We start from the raw sequence: 26,396 nt of genomic DNA, 5'->3' as shown, positions 1-26,396 counted from the left end.
TACGTTTTATTTATGGACCTACACAGCAAAAATAATTTTATAATTTAAAAAGAGCAACTAAAAACTTCAACGACTACGTTCACCCAGACGATCTAAAAACAAAGCTACTGGTCAGCTGAAATGTGGAGTCGTAAATGCATAAAATGAAATTATGGCTTCAATGTCTGATACTACAATTCCCATCATGCTTTGCTATATATTTTTTTTCCTCTCGCCGCGCTCCCAATGAAGTTGCGTTAAAGTGCTGCTCGGAAATTCCTTTACTAAAATCACAGCTTCAACTTGTGCCTACTATTATTTGATGGAAAAAGAGAGTTGTACTTTTAAAAGTGATCTTTATTTAAGTGAAATTGTGAAGCAGGCAAATTCGACACATGCAGTGGATTCTAACTAATTTTTTTTTAAATGCATTTCTATTCCATTGCCACAGTCATTATGATAGTAAAACAGCAAAAGGTAATTTCTGTCTTCAATATCAATCTGTTTCTAATAAGATAATTTCCTTGTAGAAATATGTGCAGTTTCCTCAGCATGAACTCAAGTTTGAACAGTCTGAAAATTTTAGGTTTTGAACCAGAAGTTATTGAAATGTTAAGGATTCTTTTACTGGATACCAATTTCAGCATCGTTTTCCAGTGTCCAAGTTTTCTTACTATGCTTACACTACAGAGGGCCCATTCAGACAACTTGAAGTGAAAATGTTTTTGGCAGAACACTTTATTTTAACTGCTCCTGCCTGCCAGAATGGGAACTTTTAGTCTCAGTCTCCACTGTCTTGTCAGCATTCTGTTTGTGGTCAAATGCTCTCTGTGGGCCAGAAACGTAAGTTTTGGTCTCGACCGACCAGGCTAACATCTTCCACGTTGGCCAAGTCACTCTTCTTCTTTTAGTGAGCATCTAACAACCATGCACTTGTCCTCTCAGCAAATTCTACCACTTGAGCTTTGCATCTCTGCAGCTCTTTTATTGACTTATGCTTTCTTGATTAATGCTGACCTTGCAGTTTTGTTATACCCTTAGCATTTTTTTCAACCAAGGACTGAAAAATGTCCTTGGTTAGTTTAATCATGCAAGTTAAATCTTATTGAGAAAATAAATTCTGATTTGCATCAGACTTGCTCCAACATCATACTTTGATATGTGGATTGAACTTAACTTTGTATTGGACTTCTCATGACTTTCCCTGATCATTTTGGTGTTTTGTCTTCATAATGCTGTTTGTTCTTAAGTGTTTTCTTGTGAGTCTTAGGTGCTTTTGCACAAGGGGTAAATCGGGGCTCTTTTTATTAAACAGTTGTCTTAAATATTTAGAATAATTTACTTGGATTTTATTTAGGTTTTTCCAAGTAAATGGGGCTAAATATAATAAAAACATTTTAGATTTTTTTTTTTCATGTTTAAATATTGAGACCCATTCATTTACCTTTAGCTTCAGTATTGTGTGCTATGCAGTGATGTCTATGTGGGCTTGTCACTTAAACTCTAAACATAGCTACGTTGACTTACATAGTTAAACATGCGAGTTTTTCAAGGCAGAGTATGAGGCAGTAATGCTTTTTTCCCCCCCTCTTCCACCAGCACATCAAAAACCAATGTACTTCTGAAATAAAAAAAATTCCTAAGCCAGCCCCTGAATGCGGACTCAACTCGCGGTTGTCACGTTTCCCACAGATCCTGAAAGCGGCACGACTCCGTACCACTACGAAGCAGCAGCAGCAGCAGCAACGGCAGCGGCGGTGTGTGTGGTGGAGGCGACGCTTTCTCCTTTCTGTAACCTAAACAATGACTCCTGCTACCGACCGGAGGAGAGCCCACTAATAGAATGCTTCACACACACCTAGAACCCGACGTTTCGCTGCTATTCCGTCCGCTCGCTTAAGTGTCCCGAGCATAAACATGTGGATACCTACGGAACATGAGAAATACGGCGTCGGTGAGTTTTATTATTGCACGTTTTTATTATTGATATTCTCAGTGAAACGAAAAGCGGTTGCCATATTCTTCTTGCTCTCACAAGTGCATTTGTGTGTAAATACATGTGTGGATTGTGAACTGGTTCTATGACTTAGGTATTGTTTATTATTATTATTATTATTATTATTATTATTATTTTATTATTTATGAAGCATCATTTTACTGGGCTGTTTCAGTTTTAATTGAGTCTCGCATCGCAAAACATACCTATCATTTTCTACTAGAGAGCCCCACGGTTTGATGCTTACGGGTTTTTTTTTTTTATTATTATTATTATTTTTATTTTCGCCATGTTTTGCTGACATTAGCCGGACAGCGTTTCTTAAAAAAAAAAGAAAAAAGAAAAAAAAAGAAAAATCACTGTTTCTGCTCTTCTGTCTGTTTGAATGGGAACCCCAGCTAACCTTCGGGCAGTCGCTGAATGTCGGCGTATTTCTGTACAAATTATCCGAGAGAAAACCCCTCGTAGATGGAGGGGAAAAAAAGTAATTAGGAGGTCCTCGGTCACCCGGCGCGATCTCAGGGTGAAATAGACATGGACGCGTGGGGATCATGGTAGCAGTGTGTGTGTGTGTGTGTGTGTGTGTGTCCTCCACATCGCATTGTTCCAGACAGTCTGGGAATCACACACTCAAACAACGCAACAACAACGCAAGCGGTGCCAATTGTTGTTGCGACAATCCCGCCGGTAGACTTTGTCCTGTTGATGTGTTTGCGCGGATTTCCGTATTTGTCTGCAAAACCTGGTGCAGCTTATTGAGCTGGGGGGCTAGTGTGTGTATTGGGGGAATCAATCAGGAGGGACACGAGTCTGTCATATGGACATTCTCTGGAGAGATCTGCTCCGTGGAGATGCTTTCGGTCAATGCATGCCTCAACAGTTTCATTCAAAGGGACTTAATCAATGGGTGGGAGTGTTTGCCACCTTATTAAAACCGATTTAAACTGCAATTTGTCACTACAGGATGATTATGGTTGGCGGAGGTGGGGGGGGATTCATATAGTTTTGCGTTGCAAAGTGTCCCCCAAAATCCAGCACTTTTAATACCATCACCTGCAGTTTGTGAAGAAGGTAGAACTCAGCATTTGGTCTCCAGTTGTCATTGTCACCTGACCGCTTTGTGAAATGTTTCCCCTGGTGAGTGTTTGCTTCCCTTCCCTATCCGACTTAAATCGCTGCACAGTTATGGCTTATTTGATCCTGTGCTATACACTCCTCTGGAGCCCACAACCCCTGTATTTCCAGAGACAAATGGATTTAAGCCCATTTAGCTACTTAAACCCACACCCGGCTGTCAAAGTTCACTCTGCTGAATTAAAGGAGGTCATTTATTTTCGAGGCTAAATAGTAACCATTGTCCCAAGACTTCTTAAGGGTGCCCAGTTAATTGGATTAATTTTTTATCCATTTCCCCCCCCCCATTTTGCACAATAACAGCAGTAAGACTCTTAATTGGCTGTGATTTATTCCTTAAGACATGTTGGCAGCCACAGACTTCCTTTTGAGTTGTTTCTCTTTTGAGGAAGGAACGGCAGTGTTTTCCTGTTGTGAAATTCAGCTAGCATTATCCACAAGCGCACAGACATGCACGCATGCACACACACATGGATGCACACCCACACAAGCAAACATGACTAGAAGATGTTTTATAGCAGAGAGCGGTCGCCGCAACTTTAAGTCATAAGCTACAGCATGTGAACTGGAGGAAATCAGAGGGTCAGTTTGTCTGGTTGGTGTCTGGAGAGGCTTTAACTCATTCTGTTAGATCAGCTGAATCAATATGGACTGAAGAAAAGCTTTTCTGTGCTTAAGGAGCATCACGAAGGTGATTGTTGAAATTTAAAGGGATGAGCTTATTTGATGAACAAAAGTCAAAAGCATCAATATTTGTGACATAGTGATGACGTATATTTGTGCAACATATGAAATGGACAAATGATGCTAAAACCTTACCAAATGACACAGTGGTGTACTGTATCAATAAATCGGATAGGGACAAAACTGAGCGCTTTTCTTTTTTGAAGGGGAATGAAGAAGTGGGGATTTTTTTTAGAGTCGAGAGCTTACTGGGAACACCTGAACCTAGTGTACTGTCTCTTTAGATTAGATTGACCTGGGAATGTTTGGGTTGGCATTCTGATTTTTTATTTTTAACATACTTTTGGCGTATCCTTGTACAATTATTGGTACTGTTGCCTTCAACGAGAAGGTCCTTGGTTTGTTTGACTTTTGCATGTTGTAACCCTGCACATGCATGCTCTTTGGATACTTCTGCAGTCTAAATACAGGCATGTTAGGTTTATATGGCTTAGGTTTAAATGTGTCCATGTGTTTCTATGCTGCCCCCTGTTGGACTGGAAATCAATTTGCCGCTGGACATTTTTCCGCCAGTCATGACCCTGCAAAGGTTTGAGTTAAAGAAAATGGTTAAATGGATCAGATGATGTCACTTGTCTTACTGTACGACAAAATCACTGAAGCTCAACAGCCCTACTTAGGTTTTACCAAGAATAAGTGAACCAAAGTTAATACAAAACTTGCTGTAGAAATCCCAATACTGTTATTGTCTAATGGTGTGATGGTGCATGCAAGCTGTGGAATTATGGGCTACACTACCCTTTTCCAAAATGGCAAAGATTTCACTACAACCTTAAATCATAACTCGAGGTGTCTCCAGTAACCCCATGCTATTACAAGACAAAAAATCAGATTACTGGATTACTGTGGGATTACTGCTTATTTGGGAGGACAAAGCATCATACCAGTCCTGACCATCGATCCCCACCAGAAATCTCTGGAAAGAACAGTCAGTTTATTGCAGTTTCTCCAAGGAGCTTGTACAACGTACAACGTCCTTTTTTAATGTTACACCGATCAGTAATACTTTTGCTCTGGAGATGCCGTGTTACTCCTTACATTAGCCATTTTAAACGTGACTGTGATCTCCAGGTGCTTTTTTTTTTATTCTCTCCTTTTTTTTTTGATGGTTGAGTTTCCTTAGATCCTCACAGGAGCATTTGATCTCAGGGGCAAATCGGGATGAGCTCAGAACGCCTCTCTGTCTAATTGGGAATTTGCGGTGTTTGATGTCAATTTGACTTATGAGCAAAAATTGTGGCCCCCTGGATGACGGGAGCCAATGCCATTCATGAAATATGGATGGAGTCTTAGCAGGTTGATATCCGGATGCCCATTAGGTCATTAGTAGGGTAATTATTGGTTAATAAGATATTACAAGAAGGTTAGAAGATTAAAGAGAGATGGTGTATCCGATTCTATAATTAAGGGGATGTATCTTTTCCTTCAGGAATAACAAAAGACATCGTCGTGATATTGATTTGTAGTGACTCACATATCCACGAATGTCTATAAGAACATAAAGAGCAGTCGGTCACAGATGTCACATACCCTGTGACTCGCCCACTGGCTACACAAACCACTTGAGGCTGCACTGTTACGTTTCGGAGAGATTAGACGTTCGACCGGGCAAAGCCCTTTTTTCCTCATTAAGGTCTTTTGATTCAGCCAATCAACCGTGTCATTGCTCATCAGAATTCAGACAAGTAATTAAAACATTTTAAACGAGCCTGTCCTGGATCCGTTCTCGCCCAAGCGCAATTCTTCGCCAGTGGTTGTGAAAAGAATCATTTTCTATTCATCTGTTTTCTTTTCTGCGAGTGCTGTGGCAAAACAAGCTAGGAGCATCAAAAAAAAAAAAAGAAAGTGAGAAGGTTGCAGCATGATAGACTGTTCATGCTTGGCTGAGATAGAGGGCGAACATGAGGCCTCAGGCTTTCCTGCTCTCCCTTGGCTGACATTATGTCTTCCTCCCTTGGGAGCATGTCGCTAGTCCATGGGGTTCTGGAGGAGTGGTAGGGCGTGGGGGGTGTTTAGGGTGCTGGCGCGTGTCAGGGGTGGACTCATTGTCAGGTCGACTTCCTTGCCCTCAAAATCAACCCCTTCGTTATCCCCCCACTCCGCGGGGGATTAGCAGGTTGTTTTGGTTGGAGGCCCTGAGGCCCATTCCACCATTATACCCATGATTTCTTAATGCAGCAAACCCCAGGGCAACGCATGGGGGGATGGTGGGTAACAGGGGCGTGGCGAGGTGAGACCTACCAGCATGTAATTGCTTCATGTAGAGATGGAAGCCTTTCTCTGCTGTGTGTCTTGCCCACAGAGATACACAAACTAGCATCACGTCACTAGAGAATCATTTAGCACATTTTAGGCTCCCTTGTGAATCAAACAGATCTGACAGTTCTCTGTTAATTTTTCAAATTCAGCAATCTAGTTTTATTTAAGCTGTTTAACAGCGCGCACATATATCTACATGGACGTGCGACTGTCTTGACTTGTTTGTTCATCACTAATTGACTTGGGTCAGCGAAGCAAATACCTCAACAAGAAAATGTTTCTTTTCTGCCGCGCTCATTCAGCAGTACTACTCCTGTTGCTTGTGTTATTAAAATGTATAGTTTTATTTTTTTCATAGGCTCATTGGTTTATGTGACGCATGAAAACCATATGCTATAATTGCCTGTCCACATTCACGTGGTTTTTGAGACAGGCTGTGGGTTGGGGGGATCTTAGCTGCATTTCCTTTGCAGTGGCAGTGTAGCATGCTCACAATAGGAAGATTGTGCATCATCTCCTAGATGCATGGTTGAGTGATTACCAGTTAACCAAAATGCATATAGTGATGTTAATGGCCATTATTTCAATTTGATTTGACATGAATTATTTGTCTCATTTGCAACTCTGTTGGCTTGTTTAATTATAGGTCATGTTCATCCAACCTGTAGGTCATTGGTTTTATCAGCAAAATAAGAAAATCAGAAAACGAGCAAATGTATGAGTTTGCATACACACCAAATGCTTTTTAATTCATGCATATATGTGAATGTTCATGCACATTATTATGTATCATCAAAAGTTACTTTAGCAATTTACAAAAGCATAATATTCCACATTATGCTTGTGTTAATGTTAGCATAATGTGAAATGTAAACTGTACTGATAAGGTAGTTTAAAGACGGACATCTGGACAAAAAAAGGCTGAATTAACAGACAATTGTGTACAAATTGTTCTGTGCAAAACTGAAATGCTTTGGTAATAAAACACGTATTACTGACCAAGGACTCACCCCACTTTATGAAACTCCATTATAATATTGCGAGCCAGCAATCAAACAAGAATTGAAAAAAATGCTTTGAGTGATGCCCTCAATTTTTAAAAAGAAATTGAAGGTCGATTGGGGTGATGACTGACATTTGCGGCGAAATAACAGAAAATTGAGTTAAAAATAATTCAATAATCAAGCGGAAAATTTTAGCACATTTCTGTTGTATAGGAGAAAATGGAGGGAGAAAAAAACGGAGTATTTTGTTATAAGTTAGAGTGGGGTTGGATGATGTGGCTGAAAAGGTTATCACGATATAAGCGTTTCATATCAGTCGATATTGATAATTGTCGTAAATAATTTTGTAATTTTGTAAATAATAATTTTGTTGTAAATATCCAAAATGCTGCCAAAGTAGTGGCATGACCTTTCCTGTTTTATCTCCACTCAACACCATTTAAAAAAAAAATGTTTAAACGGTTGTGAGGAACGGTGGTGAAACCTGAAACGGCTGCTGTGCAAGCTGTTGCTAGGTGACAGTGAGTTAGTTGACGCAGCCAACCTTGCTTAGCTTGACCGTGAAGAGTTTGAGCAATTAAATCCCTTCCCTCTGCCTACATCTCCCAGAATGCTGTGTGGTTCTATAGATATTGCCTGCCGTGTGTCTGTTGGGATATATTATTGATTTGTTGTCCAACCCTGAGTTAGCATTATCGCTATTACACAACTGGTTGCAACAGAGAATGAGAAAAGATGTAACTTTCAAAGTAAAAACTAGATTTGTTTTTCTAAAGATGAGGTAATGATTGTTTTATTTAATCATGTTTTTTTTCTTTTGCATTGAGTTGGCTGATGCCTACCTGTTTTTTTTTTTTTTTGCGAAGTACGTATCCCGCTATTTGCTCATAGTAGTCACTAGCATTTACATTTATTTGACAATTGGTCCCACACTGACTAGACTAGAACTCCAATGCTGATTTGTCAGATGGTTTATGACTGTGTGTGGAAAACACAGGCCCTACAAAAGCATTGCTTAATATGAAGTGATTTACATAATTTTATTTTTTTTTATTTTGCAAACTGTGATGCGCATTGATGTGAGACGCATCACTATGTGAACAGCTGTATTACGACTGACTTCAAACGCCTCATTGAAAGTATAGCCACAAGTAAACTCATTGGAGCTTCATTACATTTTTTTTAAACAGAAAAATCTCTCATCTGGGTTGGAAAATGGGTACACTAAAGTAGGTGGACGTTATCAGTTGTAGAAAACAAACATCATTTGGTTAGCATCCCTGAATAGACGTGCCACTTTTGATTTCGTTTGGTTTTGCCAAGCAGCTTGAAAGGCGAAACTGGCGGAAGTTCTCTTTCCTCAATATCAGTCTGTGATTTCTGTGTCAGAGATGTTAATGGGACGTGTCCTATTAGGAATTCAACCATTTAACTGATCAGTAGCACCCCTGCAGCGGAGGCAATGGAGGCATGTGCTACATGTTTGTGTATTTGCTGTTTGTGTGGGCCGAGGGAAGAATGACAGGCATGCCTCCCTTCATAAATGAAGAGCGGCTGCCAGTGGCAATCACTATGAGTGGCAGGTTGAGAGGAGCTGTTTATGCATGCAGAAACACTCGCTTTTAATTTTCTCATTTGGGGCACAAGACTCGTTTCCTGGACTGGCATCAGTTTTGGCTCGAATGCGTTTGTTTTTTTTTCAGGCATCCATGCATTGATCATGGAGGAAGTGGTCATTGATTTGGAGTAACCCAAAGTGCTAATGTGACCTCAAAGCACCATTTGAAACCTCATTTGGTGATAGCTACACGTACCTACAGTCTTTTTTTTTTTTTTTTTCACTGAAACGAATGAGTTAGTTTCATTGCTAACATACTAATAAAAGGAGTTCAGTCTCAGGGCTTTTGGAAAACAGACTCAGGCCTTGTGAGTCAACTAACGTTTGAATAGATTTATCTTTACAGTCTTCTCAAGACTTTTTCTTATTTCTGCCTTTTGTCAACCCTATTTTTTCTTTCCATTTATGTCCACTGAAAATATAAGAAAGTTCTTTAGCAATGACCTTTTCTGACTTAACCTTGTTGTAAGGACTTGGTGAGTCTCTCCAGGACGACCTTCAAATAAGCAATACACCCGGTGACTGTATAAACCCTCACATTGCCATATTATAAAATTTCTCTATTAGAAATATCACTTCATCAAATTAGCGTAAATAATTTCAGTTTCTCAATTCAGTAGCTGAAATGGTTCACCTTTTTGAAGAGCTTCTGATGAACAGAGTTGGACGTATGAACCCAACAAAATCTGGATCTTGGTTCTCAAGTGTATTATAGATCGGACCCCTTGTGAATTTACGAGCTGTGGTCAGAGTGAACTCCAGGATTGGTGTAGATGTGGGAGATGGAGGAAGAAAGGGAGACGAAAGCCGGTTACGACCTTGGCTGGGAGTTCACCGAGCAGTGGCGTCTGAATTTCCCTCCGAAGTCTGCTCTGATGTTTTTTTTTTTTTTTTTTTAGTGTCTCAATTAAATAGAAATCGCATTGTATTTCTCCTTTGCTCATCGGCTTTCTTTTCCCTCATGTTTTCTCTCACCTCCTCTCTCTGGTTCGTTCTCGTAGGGTGAGCTCTTTACAGAGACAGCAGGTCGCACTGTGATGACCCCATCTCTTACCCCTCCCCCCGCCTCTATTTCCTTAGCTTCTGCTCACCCGTTCCTGTTCTGTCTGGATTTTTCTTCCCTTTCTCTTCGTAGCCACTTCTCAGGGTCCATGCTGCTGTCTTTTTTTTTCCTCCCACCTTTATCTCTCTTCCACATACATCGTTTTTCTCACCCCCTCCCTGCTCTCAATCCATACTCACCTGTCCTAGAAATCCCCTGATGCACTGTGTGTGTATGCTTCATATGCGAATTTGCGCACTCTGTTTTGCACGCGTGTGTTCACGTTGGCCTCAGCAGACTACATGCCTGAAGATGATAAAACACCGTAGATACCCCCCTTTGGCTTTGGAGTAAAGCTGTAGATACAGAAGATCTTCCACATCCTGAAATAAATTCTCAGTTGAGTTTTGAAAATAACCACGGATGTAAATTTAGGACATTTGATGTCTGAAGTGTATATTCATATATTTTTGTGTAGTAACGCAGTTGGATGGACTGAAGAGCAGAGTCTCCAACGCTATTAGCTTTGACTTCACTTTCACAAGAAATCTTGTTTCACCTCTACAATGCTTGATAGATTGCTTTATATTTTCACTGAGTTGCGTGTGTATGTGTGTGTGTGTGTGGCATGTATAGGTTTCAATCTAATCAAGTCCGTTCCTTTATTGGCGCGCCCTTCTTTCTGAATTTGGTTTCAAAAGCTGCTGATCTCATAACACCTTGGCATTTATGTTTCGTAGTTTATTACACCTGTCAATCAATGTGCAAATATTGTTGTGCTAGCCTTCCCATCTGCCTATTGAGGTTCTTTGCATTAGCATCTCTTGTGTCCTGTGTCCATATGGTATAACATTGCATACTTAGTCGTAGGATTGACCATGAAAGTCTCTCCCAGACTGCAGGTATGTAATATGACTGTGTATTGACTGCGGGCTCTGTGACATTGATCGATTGTAGACCCCTCTCTGTCCTCCCTGAGATTGAACTGTTTTCACGTCTCCACCGCTCCCTCCGCTTCTCTGCAAAGATCACAGTGGGGAGGATCAGCTGCAGCTTTGCCGATAACTCTCAGACCTCGGCTTCTGTGGGCAGCGTTGTTACCCGCTATGTGTGTTTTCTACAGCACTTCTTCATGTACCTCTGATATCGTTCAATTGCCACCACATTTGCACTTTGCCCACCATGTAGGTCTGTACATGCGAGCTGTTTGTTTCCTGCTCCTCGTGAGCTGGTGGTCTGGCCTGTCAACGAGTCAACCTGCTACAAGTGATGGGCTGGCGCGCTGCCTGTCCCCAATACTCTTGTTGCCTCCCCCTCATTTCCCGCCACTGACCAGGCAGAAATGCCACTTTGACATCAGGCTGGCTTCATAAAGGCTTTATATATATATATATATATATATATATATATATATATATATATATATATATATATATATATTGCTTCACTTTGTTGTAGATGCCCTTTTTCACCTAGTTTAAGAAACCCATTTGTTAAATTGACAGCAAGATTGATTCGCAGATTGAAACTGACTTGCACTAAGCAGGTTATTGGACAAATGACTGCTTTGGTTGTTTTCTTTTTGTTCTTTGTTTAGATGCAACATTTGGATTCAATACTGTGAAACGAGATTTCCTCCACTAAAAGTCAGCCGGCAGCTCTATGACTGACTGCCTCCTCTCATTTGAACAGTTCCCATAAATTCCTAAATAAATCGTGTGGGTGTAAAGCATTATTGCCTCAGAGAGTCTGTTTAATTCATCAGGTTTACTAAACCCCCAACTGTGACCCAGTTCACTTTTTACATCTCTTCCCATCAGCCTTCATCAGGGACTCTTACTATTTGGAACATTTATCCACATCAGAGGAGAAGCTCTCCAACCACACAGACGGAAAGCGAGTTTTTAGTTAAAGGGTTTAAATTAATAACGGTCGATGGTAATAATGAAGAAACGCCGACAAATTTGAGCTACTGGTTTGTCTGTAGGGGAAAACCACGAGTCATTTCCTGTCTATCATTCTCGATTTAACGGGGGCCTGTTCAGTATTCTTCCAACAACAGCAAATGTTGGCATTGGGGTGTGTGTGTGTGTGTGTGTGTGTGTGTGTGTGTGTGTGTGTGTGTGTATAGAGGGGGGGTGCAGGGTGGCTTTGTTTGTGTTCCTATTTTGGAAGTTGCACAAGAAGGTTTCTTTTGTTGGTTCAGAAGGTCTAGTGTTCTTCTGGCATTTAACCCTTCCAGCTGTAGACTATTTTTGAACCTTTCTCCCGAAAAACATCCTTAGTTTACATAGCGATGAACAAATTTGTCAGCTGGTCTCGTTAGAAGCGTAGCAATCCAAAAGTCTGACGCCGATTCTTTTCATTTGCGGCCTGAGCTGCCAATTCTAGCGTGGGTCAATTTGAGGTTTCCTTTTAAGGCGCTCATAACAAAGAAAACTCTACTTGTGCAAACCTTGCTCAAGAGTGAAGTGCTTTGCTTGCAAAAAAAAACCCCAGCAAATATGAAAAGTGTAACAAAATTTGAACTGTTTTGATATAGCAGCATTTTATTTATTTTTAATATAAAGTGAATTAAAGAACAGTTGGATTGACTTGTATGTGCTGATCATTATTCTGAGCCCATTAATGAAAGTTAACCCCACTTATATCACTTGTAAATTAATGGATGCATAAATAGTCTTGGGACGGATCCTCGACTTTTTGCCTCTTTTCCATTTTCGCCTTTTGCAGTTTTCAACCTGACTTATTTTTTTCTTTTCTTTTTGGATTTAGGATATTTTAGATCAATGGAAAAGCCCCTTTGTACCCACAGTAAACATGTCCCTAAATGTGTGTATTTTATAGTTCTGTATGTTTGAAATGCCTGAAAAACAAAATTTCCCCTTGGGAACTGAATAATTCATCCATTCATACCCACATTAGAGACATTTTGTATTCACCTCAGGGTTTTTTTGTTAGTTTTTTTTTTTACCCAATTTGATGATGAATGCCTTATAGTTTCTCCATTTATTTTATTGATTGTCTTCTTCCTGGAAATGTTTTGGGATTCCAATAAAAAAAAATTTCCCAACTACTAGAGAAAATGTAAACACACATAAAGTGTCATATTTACATATTTTTGGCATTATCTATCCCCACAACTCCATAAACAAATGGTAATTGCTGGCTTGTTGCTGTCAAAGAGGCACACTCACCTGGGGCAGGTTCATATTTTCATCTGTAGATGAGTCTGTGTTACTTCAACAAATTGAAGCAACAAGGCTTGATAAATTTTAGATATCATAATCATAGATATCAGTTTTTCTTTTCTTTTTTTAATTAGAAAGTCAATACGTTATTAATACCTTTTGGGAAAACCTGACCACTGACTCGCCAGAACCGCAGGTTCATTATTATACATTCACTTAGTTAATATACCAAGTAATTATTAACATCGTGTCACTAAAAGACCAAACTCCAGGTTCGTAGTTTGATTATTTTTATCTTTATGTTTTGGTCACAAACTAAATCCAGTTAAAATTTTTCCAAGACTAGTGAAACTTTTTGACTCGGGTTGTAATTGGATCAGTGCAGACTGTGTTCCCAAACAAGACTCCACTTTTTACGTTTTCTATTTGAGGGAGTGAAGAAAATGTCATTTTATTCGTACTACTGTTATTGAAGGTCAGATAATGGCAAAGATGCGTCCGAGCTTCACACCCACACACATGTGGGTGTGAAGCATGGCTAAATCACATGCAGTATGTAATTGTCTTACAGTAATACACATGAATGCAATGCTTTTTTTTATCCTATCACAATAAAATGCAACCATATGTCAAAACTAAAATGTATGTTTGTTCAAAAGAAGCTTGGTGAATCTTGCATTTAGAAGCCCTTCTGTTTTGACATTGAACTCTTCCGGTTTTACTCATTTGGCAGGATAATACTTGGAAAGGCATTCTGGATCTTCCTGCTTCCAGCTGGCTCAATATCCTCCAACTCAACACTAACTTCATTTCTAAATCTTTTAAAAAAAAAAAAAAAAAAAAAAAAAGTCACTTTCTGTAGTGGCTTCTATGTTCAACCTGTTCTTCATTTTCCCATGATGCAGAGTTGCTGATTTGAGACCAGATTAACATCGATTATCAACATGTTGCTTGTGAAATTATCCAAGACGCTGATTTTGATTGTTGTCCAACTCATTGATCTGTTAATGTCCTATTTGCCTTCTCATTTTAAACTTTAGCCAGTAAAGAGTTCATTTAAAAAAAAAAAAAAGCCTTTGTCAGCACTTCTTTAGCCAATAATAATCCGGCTAAAGAATTGAGAAATCCTGGCTGGAACATTTCGATTTTGATTCTGAACACACATTCTTGGCTTGTATGCATTTTTCCATCCATCTTGACCACCTTGTGCGAGTGGCTAGAGTGGGTAGAGAGATTAGCTAAATACTACAAATGCCATTTGTTTGATCATTTATTTATTTGCAATTTGAGATTTTATGACAAACTTATTGAATTTTGCACAGAGAATGTTTGAGCAAATGCTTGACTTTTCTCTGAAACAGGTGCAAGGAAAGTTATTAAAGCAGATTGGGTAATCTTGTTCATAGCTCAAAAGGATTGGTGATTAATACCAGATCAAGATGTAGTTCTGTTTATCTTCTAAGAAAGGGGGAAAGGGGGATGGAGTCCTTCTGATTAAGATGAAATCCTACTATGTGCTGCTGTACAAGTCAGTCTTCTGTGAAAATATTTCTGTAGTTTTAATCTCCTTGCAACCATAAAGCTGGATTTAATGTTGCTACAGGCACTGGTATCAGTTCCTTTGCTTCCTGAACGGGTTTGCCAAAAAACATGTTTTGATTGGCTGATCTTGCCCCACTGTTGGCCAGAAGCTTAAAAACTCCCTCTGAATATCCACCTGGTGTCCCACCCCCCCCTTGTCTCCCCACTCCAGTTGCACCCTCCGGGGAAGGAGTGTGAAGAAACTATAAGCGGAAAGTAGCGCAGCAACTGAAATGGATCCCCTTTGTGTGGGTGCAAAAGGAGGAAATGTGAAGGAAACCCCCCACTGTGGGAGTCTTTGTGCATGGAATGGCAGCACTTGGATTTGGGTGATGACGGAGGATGGACAATCCAAGCAGCTGGTTCAGTACTCCAGAGGAGCTGATGGAGGCAAAAACGTATTTTTCGTACACAACATGAGCTTCAACTAGAATCCAGATGACTTCCATTATTGTTGTTGGTTGTGTGTGCGTTTCGCTCCCAAGGACGTTTCAATTTTAAAATAGCATTATATCGTTTCCCCTGCAGTAATCTCCCGAGTAAATGGATCAATAGTGGAAATCTCTTTCTAGATCATGTGTCACCCTGGCTATTTATTAGCAACCTAATGACCTATCAGTGGTCTCATTGCATCTTTAATGCTCATCACAGAGACCAGTATTATATTCCAGCCCTGCAGGACTTCCAGCATACTCTGTCTTTTTGAAGAGGGATGCTTTTGTTCTCTTATTGTAACGTAAAAGACTGGCTGAAGAGTGTCTCTTGCTTTTGTAAATTGAATCCTTACTTCTTGATTTAGTCTCCAAAGCACTTACTGGTGCAGTTTTATGCTCGAGAAGTTGGGTGTGCTTGCAGATCCATCACCCTTAAAAATCTTTAGAAGAAGCAAGCACATTCTCTACAGCCAAGATGCATGCTTAAGCGGATGCCCATGTTCAAGGGGAACAGAGCATTGTCTTCCTTCCTGTCTTTCTCTCACTTCAGTCTGGCCAGTCTGCGTTGCTGCGCTGTGCTGACATAATGACTATGGGAGTGCTAAAAATACCAATGCACAAATGGAGCATGTGTCACTGCTCATATCTGTGACATATGCTGCATGACGGGTGCTGATGCTGCTGTCATGTCTTCAAGCGGCAATTGAACGTTTGGGCGTGTAGCTGAAATGAGACGATCGGGTTGTAACTCAAAAGTCTACGGGTAGAGAGAGAGGGATGTGGGTCACTCATCGGCGCCCTGTTCTCCGGCTTGGCCCGAGTTCAAAGGTTAGTGTAGTAATGGAGGTGATTGAACGGCTATGTACCGTGCCATTGATTTTTGCAGGGTAATATTTCCAGACACCATCAGTGCTGATGCGTCACCCATAAACTCATCCCAGTACTTCAGCTGGACAGCAGCCATAATCCTCTTTGCACTGGCTGCCCTAATGCACATGTAACCTTACCATCACCACCTAGGAATACAGATTTGACAGTAGTCTGCTTTTTTTGTTTTTGTTTTATGTTTATAGTAAGCAAAATTACACATACAATACCATTTGTAGATGGGATAATTGATAATAAATGGATCCTTCTTGAGTCTGAAAATCGTCCTGCAGAAAAATTAAATCTCCTTGAATTTAAATCACCAATCTGCAACTTTTTAATCAAGCATCTTTTACGTCAGTACAGTTTGGCACACGTGTCATTTTCCACACTCGTATAATGGATGAGGGATTATGTCTTTCTCAGACTTAAGCTAAATTCTTGCATTGTGTGTTTGCACCATAAAGCTTCATTTAGAGACCAGTCAACAAAATGTTTCTAAGGCAAAGTTTGAAATCTCATTTCACATCCACTGCCTTTTAAAAGCATGTTGTCCTCCTATTTTCAAGAATAGTCAACTAATTGGCTATATTCCTCTGAGCACTGGTTGATGATTTGTGAGACAGCAGTGCTCCTGTGCCAGAGTTTATCTCTTTGACCTCAGTCAGTTGCTGTCCTTATTTAACCCAGAAACGTATGCCTGAGATGTAACTGCTTTGTTTCTTTTATGCTGTTTGAATGATAGTCAGGCTTGGTCAGCCGTTTGTTTTTAGTGGTTAGAGCTATTTAATAAACCCCAGCAGCTTCACAGCCACATTCAGATCCAAGCAAATGTCGTCTTTTCATTTTGCACTTTTCAACCCCATTTAAATGTTGCAAAGGAGAATTGTAAAGCAGTCCTTGAATGTTGGTGAGACAGTTCTGTGGGGCGGCAGTCGGAGTCTTTTTTTTTTTTTGCAAATGATTATCGTGTAATATTACTGACTAACTTGTCTAACGAGGAAACAGTTTTTTTGCTTGAGCACTGGTTAATCCTTCAGTAGACAGTAGTGATTTAATGTCAGGCAAATTTATTATGAGAATCTGTAGAAAGAGAGCTTGATTCTGATTGGCTAAATATTCTGAATTCAGAAAGCTGTGTAAAATAATGTGTGGCCATCTTGTATGGATGCCCTTTATGCAGAGCTCAGCCAGGTCATTCATCATCTGACTGCACTTTGGGAACCTTTGGTACCTTTGGCGAATTATATTTCTAAGGGAGCAATTAAAGCTGAAATTTACCAGTGGCAACTTTTAATATAGGGTCTTTCAAATTATTTACATCCCCCAAGCTTTGGGTTTCCTCTTTTAGAGGCTGCTTGACGAGGAAAACGAAGAAAGTTAGGGCAGAGATAAACTGCGACAAGATGTGAAGCGATACGGGTAATCTGGAGCCAGTGAGGCAGAGAGAATGTGAGGGTTGATGGGCTGTCAGCTGTCAGTCTGCATGGACCTTCTCCTCAGAGATGCACCACTGATGCTGGCCAAGCACCATGCCGGTGGGTCTCTATTGACCCCTCGCTGTGCTTAAGTAACTCTCCCTGACGCTCATTAGCATCTTTAGAAATCTCAACTCTCCCTCAGGGAGTGTTGGGGATTGAACCAGCACACAAATGAGGCTACCTATCTAGTTTGTATATAGCCGTGTTCATCTGTAACTGTGGGAGGAGAAATACAAAGATGGAAATTAATCACCCTCCCCGTTCTCTCATCTCTAGTTTCCCTTCAAGTTCAGCGGGGCCCCTGCCGACTTTTTAACTAGTTCTGTTTAATTACTGACAGCTTTAGAGGATGCACATGACTGATGCTGACCTAAATCAGAAAACTGGGGCATTTTCTCCTCATCGTCCCACTCTCTTACTTTCTTACTCTACTCTATTGATTCCATCTGTGTGGACCCGCGCGTGAGCAAATTAGCGAAGCAGGGCCATCGGTTTGACACCCTGACCCTCCGGGTGCCGCTGTCGGGCTTGCCCCCTGTCCCCTTTTTGCCTTGTATCTGTGTCTTTGGCCACAGCTACTTCTGCTGCCCAATTTATTCTAAAGGATGTGAGGGGGGAATTGGGATTCTCCTTCGTTTGAGATCCCTGACAGGGACGAGAGCCATTATGGAGCAAATTGGAGAGCAGCCTCGTGGTCCACACTTGTGTGTTAGCGTTAATGGATGAGATCAAGGGAAAGTGTGAAGCAGCTCCATTGAGTAAAAGGAAAATTCAAAGCAAACAGAGATTTTTTTCTTTGTGTGTGTGTGTGTGTGTGTGTGTGTGTGTGTGGGTGGCAGTCGGATATTGCTTAATTATTCTCCATGTTGAGGGACTGTTCAAGAGGAGCATCTCCCCTGTGTGGTTCTCAATCACCATTGCTCTTAGCATTGTTGCATCCTACGTGGTTTGCTTTGACAACCACAGCTACTCCTCTGCTGGCCTTTTTTTTTTTTTGTCCCCGTTTCCCATTTATCCGAATTCAAAATTCCACAGGCTCTTTCAGGAATAATCCCCTCTTGATCCACCTGTGGCATTCAGGCAGCCAGGGAAAAATGGTCTTGATGACAGCTGAGCCCCTCAGCCTCACAGGAATGTTTAACCACGTGTGCGCGCGCAAACATACACTCACACAGGCCATACAGTCACTCACAGTGCGTGGTTTAGTGGGCATTTCATTTTAAAGGTCGCCACTGTATGAATCAGCTGCAAGCATCCACCCGCCCATGTTGGCTAAATTACTCTTGTTTACATCGGCAGATACAAAGAGTCTGCTCTCTTCTTTTTACTATTTATATAATCCCTGTAGTTTGAGGAGAGATGACTAAAGAACTTTAGAGGAAGGATATTTTCCATTATCACCAATTTGACATTTTGGAAACAAGAGATTTGTGCTTAATGGTTTGTTTGCGCTCTATTTTTAAGTCGGAAACTATGAGCAACTTGGTTGTGAAATAGATCTTTTTTTTCTTGTTTTCTTTTTGCAGAGTTGGTGTAAAATTAGTGTTTGGTACATTTTTGAAACACCTACAACGCAGGATGTCTCAGGTTCCTTGCCTCCCACATATGCTGCGTCACTAGAGAATGCTTGATTTCACCCTTTTTTCTTTTTTTTTTGTTTTTTAAGTTTTCAGCATGACCTTCTTCTCCATGATAGGAAAGAATGTGAAGCAGTTCCCCTCATAGTAACAGACACTCCCACTTCCAGCTCATCCGTTTTCCACGTCTCATGGCTCATGGAAAGCAGGATGCGTATCACATGGGAGACGCGCGCTTTATTTTTATTCCGAGGCTCGGGTTCGGTGGCAGATCCCGCTCTCGTCGTGTTTTCGGCTCGGTCATGCCTCACCGCTGTTGCTGTCGTGTCGCCGTCAGCTCGGCTCTTTTGTCGCCAGCCTCTCACATGGTCGCCTCTGCTCTTCCTACCCCACTGAGCTTTGTGGGTCTTGTGGCTGAGCTTTCAGATTTTTTTTTTAGCCTCGTTGCCTGAAGCTCAGTGGTGCACACTGTTGAATGCCTTTTTTGTTCGGTAGGCTTTTAGGATTATTAACTGTAAGTGCGACAATTTTAAGTTGTTATCAGGGAGTGGTGGGGGGAGTAATTCTGCTAGTAAACTTTAAAAGTTAAAACCAGAGTTTCCTCGTTTCTTAATGAGAAGTTGTAAAGATGTTTATGGAGTCTCTGTCCAGCTAGTTCTCTCTTTTCTTTATTTTTCATCTACATTAGAACAGCTTAAGGATTCACTTTAGGCTTCAAATCAAGCTGACCTTTTCCTCTCAATAGGAACAGAACAGGTCTTATTATGAATCAGTGACTGGCAGCCGTAGTTGGTAATAAGGTACGCTTCAGTGGCTTGTATTTGTGTAGCACCTGCCATCTGTGTGTCCTTGAGAGAGCCCACTAAGTGTGTGTGTGTGTGTGTGTGTGTGTGTGTGTGCGTGTGTGTGTGCGTGTGTGTGTGCGCGTCAAATCTTGGGAAGTATCTTCAATTGCCTCAGCTTTGACCGTCTCCCGGTGCCCAGTCTCTTCTTTTGGAAACACATTGTTCGTCTAGCGCATGCCTCCCTTTCCCCTCTCTGATTCTTCCCATGTCTTGACCTCAAAAGCCAAATCCAAACATCCAAGTTCGGAACCTGCGCCAGACGGCCCCTGCAGCTAATCACAGATGAAGGACACTGTGGTCTTTTCATTCACTCTCATGCTTTTCATGCACTCCCTGCTGACTAGTACCACTCACTCTTGTTTCGTCTGTTATACAGTCTTTCTGTCTCCACTCGTCACAGGCTCCCCTTGTTTTATTTTCTCAGGGGGGAATTGAATAAAAGGCTTCTGGGGCAGCGTTTTATTTGGATGTATAGCCTGGTCTCTCCGATGCATTTGGGTCAGAAGACCAGCGGAAGCCAGCCTGTTTATGTCCACTTCAGCTTTATGTTTTTTGGGGCCTAATAAGACTCAGAGGAGTTGGGAGAAATGAAATCTGTTCGTAACCTCATCGTTAAGCACAGTGTTATTAATTTATTTTTGTTTTGGTCCTTGTAGGCAAGCCGTACCAGGTTTTTAAAAAGTTTATCCTTTGAGTCAGCTTGCAGAACGACGGCTATTACATTTTCTCTGTTTTTTTTTTTTTTTTAAAAGGACAAAGTTGTCTCGCTAGATAACTTTTTGTTTGTATCTGATACAGACAGTCATGACATAAAGACTAATACCCTGTCATAGTATTAGACATGTCCTTTCTGTTTCGACAATGTAGGGAATGTGGAAACTATAGGATAATAATACTCTGGCATTGCCTCGCAAAAGTTGGATTAGAAGCTGAGCCGGGCTCTAATTACCCAATAGCGATGTGACCGAATCTCATGCAGTCTTCCGAAGACGGCCCCATCAGTGCAGATGAATCACCTCAGCCAAACTGAAAGTGAAACTGACATCATAACCTACTTTCGGAATAATTTGGATTAGAGATATTTATTGCATACGTTCACATATAAAATGAACAAAAAGAGACTGCAATCTCCTGAAAAGTAAATGCAACATGAAAGTAAAACATATCCCTATTTTCTTTTCTCTGCTAGCTTAAAGGTACGACGCAGGGTGGGTATTAAAGTAGGGCTAAGATGAGCAACTGAGTATAGGCATTTCACTTTTTTCATATCATGCCTTAAAACTTCTGTATTAGCCTCTTTTCTGGTAGTCTATTAGTGGTAGCATTCTCTAAGTAGTCAACTTTGAACTCTGTATCGACCATTTGATCCACTGCCAACCCCTCCTTTGTTTGTGCAGCCACTACCCCTTTATGCCACATGTATGTTTTAGTTCTGTATGTTTGCCTGCCTTGAGTTTGGCCTTGCAGAAGCACTATATACCCCCACAGGAAATATGTCAACACTATCTGCAGCGTAGACCTTTGATGACTGACCTTTTTGATGCCTCGGGCATTAAGCGCACTTTGACACTCTGAGATATCACACTGCATGCTGTGGGCACATGCGCATTGGCGAAACAGTGACTTGGTATGTGAAACTTTTCTAAAAATCACTCTGTGCCACTTCACCGAAATAAGGAAGCAACATCTGTTTTCATTTCCTCGCTGACCTTCTTTAGCATAGCTGGAGCGTAAAGACTGTAAATGCATTACTGTCCTTTTTACTACCACACAACAAAGATAAAATTACCTTTCATTTTGGCTTGGAACACTGAGCAGGCAAATGCTTTTCATCTGACTTTTCTGAGAGCTTGTGTTTTGGCTTTTGTCCTATTAAAAGCTCTGTCGGTTGTGCACTGTGACAGTGCAGTAGCTGAGACATCTCACATTTAGAATATCAAGTTAGGTGTAATGTCCTGTACAACTTTTCCCGGAACTGTTGTATAAGTAGCACTACACTTTTCTCATGCAAGCCGTTGTGCTTAAACGATATACGTTGGCTATATGCAGGTGTTTTTAGGGAGTTGTGGCTTCTAATGAGAAGAAGCACCATCTGTCTCATGAGTTGAGACTACCAAGTCATGATGGCAGGGCATTAATGCTCCATTTCCTGCTGTGTGTAAATGAGAACCGAGCTGCCCGGAGCAAAAACTTCTCCAGGGTTAAAAATAATTTTTTAAAAATCAAAATGTAAGAATGATTCATGGTTTACATTACTAATTTAGAGAGCACAGGTGTAAATTTTTCAGCACTAGTCCAGAGGATATGTGCACAGAAAATACACAGGTGTTTCAAACTAACCTTTTAGAATAGTGAAAGTGGGTTCAGATTGAAATATATTGAGCAGTTAACTCAGGAAAAAAGACTTTTGTGTTCATGTTTTATTAGCTAAGGTTCGGCATAGCATATGTAGTTTATTTGAAGTGAAACGAAGAAAAAGAAGAAGTTGGGATTAATGGCTGTTGATATAGTCATTGAAATATTCAGCATCAGTTTTAGAAATGCATGTTTTCCTGGGCTGCTGTTGCTACAAAGTATTGGCTCGGTGAGGCCAAGCGCAATAACAGGCACTAAACCTGTCAGGCTCATTCGCATAATCTTGTACGGTTGGTGATATCTTAGCTTCAAGTTCAAAAGTCAAATTGTTGTGTCTTTTCTATTTCTCCTCAAGTGACTATCCACTTTAGAAAGGTTAAAATCTGATTCTCTTTTTAAAAATGAACCCTAATCCTTTTATATCTCTCCATCCTTATGACCCTGTCTCATTCTGTTGCTTCTCAGTGATTGATTTGGACTCGTTTTATCCCTCATCTCTTCCCCCGCTGGCCCCCACGGTCAGCATGAACATTCTGTACGGCTGACAGGGACTATCTCCTCTCCTCTCAGGCTGACACACTGCACAGGAGGCACACAAAGTGTAGCGAGGAAGACACAAAAACCTGACAGCTACTTATTTCTTCTGCCTTCCTCCCTTTGCTTTGATCTGCTGTGCTTCTGTTTTTCAGTTACTGGCTTTCAACCTCTCTCTTCCTCCAGTTCTCTCGCTTTATTTGTCACCCGTGCCTTTTTGCAGCCTTAATACATCCTCTCTGTCTTGTACTCTCTTTCCGCCTCCCTGCTCAGCTCAAATCTCAGAAGTGATTGTGGACATAGGCGATGTCCCCCTCTTGACGGGCACAGAATAAAATCCGAATCAGCATACTGTCATTGAATTGAAAAAGCGTCGACAGCTTTACTTCAGTCTGACAATCTGCTATTGCTTTTTTTTTAAGAGCAAGAGGAGAAGGAGGTAAAAGGGCTCAAAAATTAAAAGATATCTTGGTTATCTTTTCTCTAAATATATCATAATGGTCATATATTGTCTTTGGTTTAGAGAGCAACAAACCGAACTACAGACTTAGCTCATGAATTATGATTTTTGTCCTTCAACCTAAGACCTTTGATTGAAATTACAGATATTTGCATTGGGTAACCAAAGTTTAAGGTCACCCTACTTTGAAGCTGCAAACTGTTTAACCTAAATTAAAACTATCATTTGGCACAATTTTATTTGAAGACCTTCGGATCAACAAAAAAAAGTTCAATTCCTTACTCAATTTTATCAAAGTTTAAGAACCTCCAGTCAACATTGTTTGCACCAGTTTCCCTCATAAACCCAGATTGATTGACTTTTATCTCGAGGCCGTGCCTTCTTTCCTTCTTATAAATGCTAAATTCTCGAGGTCTACCTGACTGCTGTTCCACTAAATTCAATTGAGTTCATTTTAGAAATACTTCATGAAAACCAAAGGCAAATTAGAGTTTTTTTTTGTTTTTTTTTTCAGTAACTCACTGCGTCTTAGTGTATTCAGAAACTAATTATAGGTTGTTGTAGGTTTGCTGGAGCATAACTTTAATAAAACAAGGGTATATTTTAGCTCTGTAAGACGATCTCGAGGCACTACATCTAAAACGGCTCCATCTTTTTTTTTTTTTTTTCTGTTGAAGTTTCTGTTGACTTGTTCAATCAAGTGTGACTATGGTACAGTTAGCTTTCCCAGATAAAAACCCGTGTACATCAGGTTTGATTACCTGGATGTTTGTGTTACGCAGAGCAGGAAGGAAGAATACAAGAAACTTCCAAATCTTTTAAACCATTCACCTGGTCGTATTGGTGGTAATGAAAGCAGCAAACAGAGAAAACCACAAATAGCTTACAGTTAGCTTGCCAGCGAAGCTAAAGCTAGCTTACTGTCTGCTCTAAATGAAGTTGTTTCCAGTTTTTTTTCTTTCTCTGTCAAACAGAATTTTAGAATCTCAAGTTCATTTATCATGTAGCACTTTGAAATTGAAGCACAAAGTGCATTACAGATAAGTACCCCGACAAATCACACCTGATCTGCATATATGGCAAAGTCTTGCTCTAAATCATGTATATTTGATTTACCCTCTTCAGAAAGTGCTTACTTTCCCGTTATTAATGCTTTTGCTCCATATTTCCTTGAAACAGGAATGGTAAATAAAACAAGAAAATTAGTTTGTTTCATCACTTATCCTGATGAACTTGAATTTGGACTACTATTTGAACTGCTGGAACACAATGGGATTAAACAAAAAAAATCAAGCGGGTTATTGTGTTTCTTTTTCTGCCTCCTCGTCCTTGATGGTTGTTTGCTTGTACCGGTACGTCAGCATAATGTGACTTCAAGGCCCTTTTCATTCTGCTGCCGAATGAAAGCACGCAATCAAATGGGCCACATTCATCAGCTTTTGACTAAGAATGCGCCTGAAAGTTTAAAGAGGTCCACAAAAGCTGCAGACTGTGATGTGTATTGTTAAAGGCTGCATGCTTTTTTTTCTTTTTTTTTTTTCTAGTTTCAAGTTTCTGTGTTCATGTTCTGTTTCTGCCGCAGCAAAACTACATAATTTGTCATAATTGGATTCAAGAGTGCCTGAAATGCAGATGGAGGTCAGCCGCGCCGCCTCCTCCCTCGAAAGAGAGTGGGGAGGGAATGCTTCGGCGGTAGACGATAGCAAAGGAAGGAAGTGGAGGGTGCAGCACATTCAGAAAGTTACAAACCGATGCAGTTTCGTGCGACACTCCCAGTTCTAACGGTTGCACCTGAGGGAGGAGAGGCAGATGTTCCTCAGCCCGCCTGACGCTCACATCTGCTGGCAGGCTTTCTATTATCCATCTGTGGCCCTTTCACGACCCCGTCAACCGTTCTCGGCAGCATCTTTGTTTCCTAAATCTCTTGGTTTGAGCCGTTTTCCCCATCAGCCGCACTAACAAGCTTAAATTACCTGCTCCTCCCTGCATATATTTGCATTTCTTTGCCTTCTCTCCACAAGGTTGCTTGAGCTTATCTGCTGAAAATCAACAGCGTGAGGGAGTAGAGGATAGAAAATGCCTGTTGTGTTCAATGAGTTTGGGTGGTATAAATCATTAATGATGGTTAGACTTCCTCACATTGTTCTCGTCTTATTAGCGGTGCACCAATGTGATTTCTGTGGCTGATTTGAGACACTTTCCTCAGATTATAAATATACTTCACAGGAAACCTTGACTCTGTTTGTAAAAAAAAACACACATAACCAACACTAATGTGCCAATACACACAGTGTTGTGCGTGGTCCCATCAGCAAAACAACCTCTCTACAAAGAGTTCCTTTTGTAGATACTTTTTAACATCTTTAAACTCGTGTAGTATTTTTGCTTGGCGGCTGTTTTTCATGTCACCTCTCCAAGAAGTTGCCACAGTTAGCTAATCGCTGTTTCTGATGTTGCCAATTTGGATTTTCCAAAGAAATTGTGACGTACAAACTGCAACAAAAATAGCCCAACAGAATTTTTTTTTTCTATTCTATTCTACTGTAAGTTGTGCAACAGCTTGCAACGTAGTTGTGTGCGTCTGAGTGGGTTGGAAAGGATAAAATGTTGCAATAATCTCCATAAAGAGAATGTTTATTGAGGAAATGTGCAGAGCGGGACTCCAGCAACAAACATTTAGCTGCAACTTCCTCAAACGGAGGTAGAAATTTATTGCTTCTCTGTCTTCAGGGTTGAGTTCAGGTGAAATCTGACCTGGTTTGACTCCCGTCCAACCCGACACAGCAGGGCCTTCTGACGGACTTGCTAGCTATTTGTGAGGTTTCATAGATTTTTTTTTTTTTAATTTTAGAAAATTAGAAGAATTTCTCGCTATTTCTGCAGCATACTAATTAAAAATTATTACTACCCAACTCCAACTTGTAAAAAGGATGGGATTGCCCATTTATTCAGGGGGAGGTAAGCCCTCTTGAGAAGATTATCATAATTATCTCATCTCACCTTTGGCATCTGTGAGTTATCTAATGTGTGCTCTCACCTAGCTTAGAAGCCTCACACACGCGTGCGCATCTGCACACAAAACCCTCAGACAGATTAATACCAGGGAATGAGGTGAGGTTTTAGTGCTCTGACCTATATTCCCGCCCAATCTGTGTCATTTATGATATTTTGTGCCTAAGCTGGCCAGTAGGACAGCCTGCGGTGGTTCTTTGTCTCTGTGTACCTGACAATTTGCGGAAACCTCTCTCTTTTAGTAGGTGATGACTCCAACTAACGTTTTTTTTTTTTTTTTTTT

General features: G+C 40.7%; 1 protein-coding gene across 5 annotated transcripts in view; it reads left to right on the top strand.

The window, feature by feature from the left end:
• dock4b (dedicator of cytokinesis 4b) overlaps positions 1-26,396 on the top strand; it is a 203,359-nt gene that overhangs the window by 62,079 nt on the left and 114,884 nt on the right. For 3 of the 5 annotated variants that reach the window (XM_015050133.1, XM_015050134.1, XM_015050130.1), the window contains exon 1: positions 1,688-1,933. The exons of 1 other annotated variant lie outside the window; for it this stretch is intronic. In XM_015050133.1, the coding sequence (XP_014905619.1) occupies positions 1,897-1,933 (37 nt within the window). In that variant the 5' untranslated portion in view covers positions 1,688-1,896. Of the gene's footprint in view, positions 1-1,686; positions 1,934-26,396 lie in introns of those variants that run through there. One more of the 5 variants, XM_015050131.1, reaches the window with a different exon arrangement.

This window comes from Poecilia latipinna, unplaced genomic scaffold (assembly GCF_001443285.1).
Source record: "Poecilia latipinna isolate Pla-1442-1.1 unplaced genomic scaffold, P_latipinna-1.0 Scaffold976, whole genome shotgun sequence".
Taxonomy (NCBI): Eukaryota; Metazoa; Chordata; class Actinopteri; order Cyprinodontiformes; family Poeciliidae; genus Poecilia; species Poecilia latipinna.
Note: the sequence above shows the minus strand (reverse complement) of the source record. Positions and strands in the feature narration are given on the sequence as shown.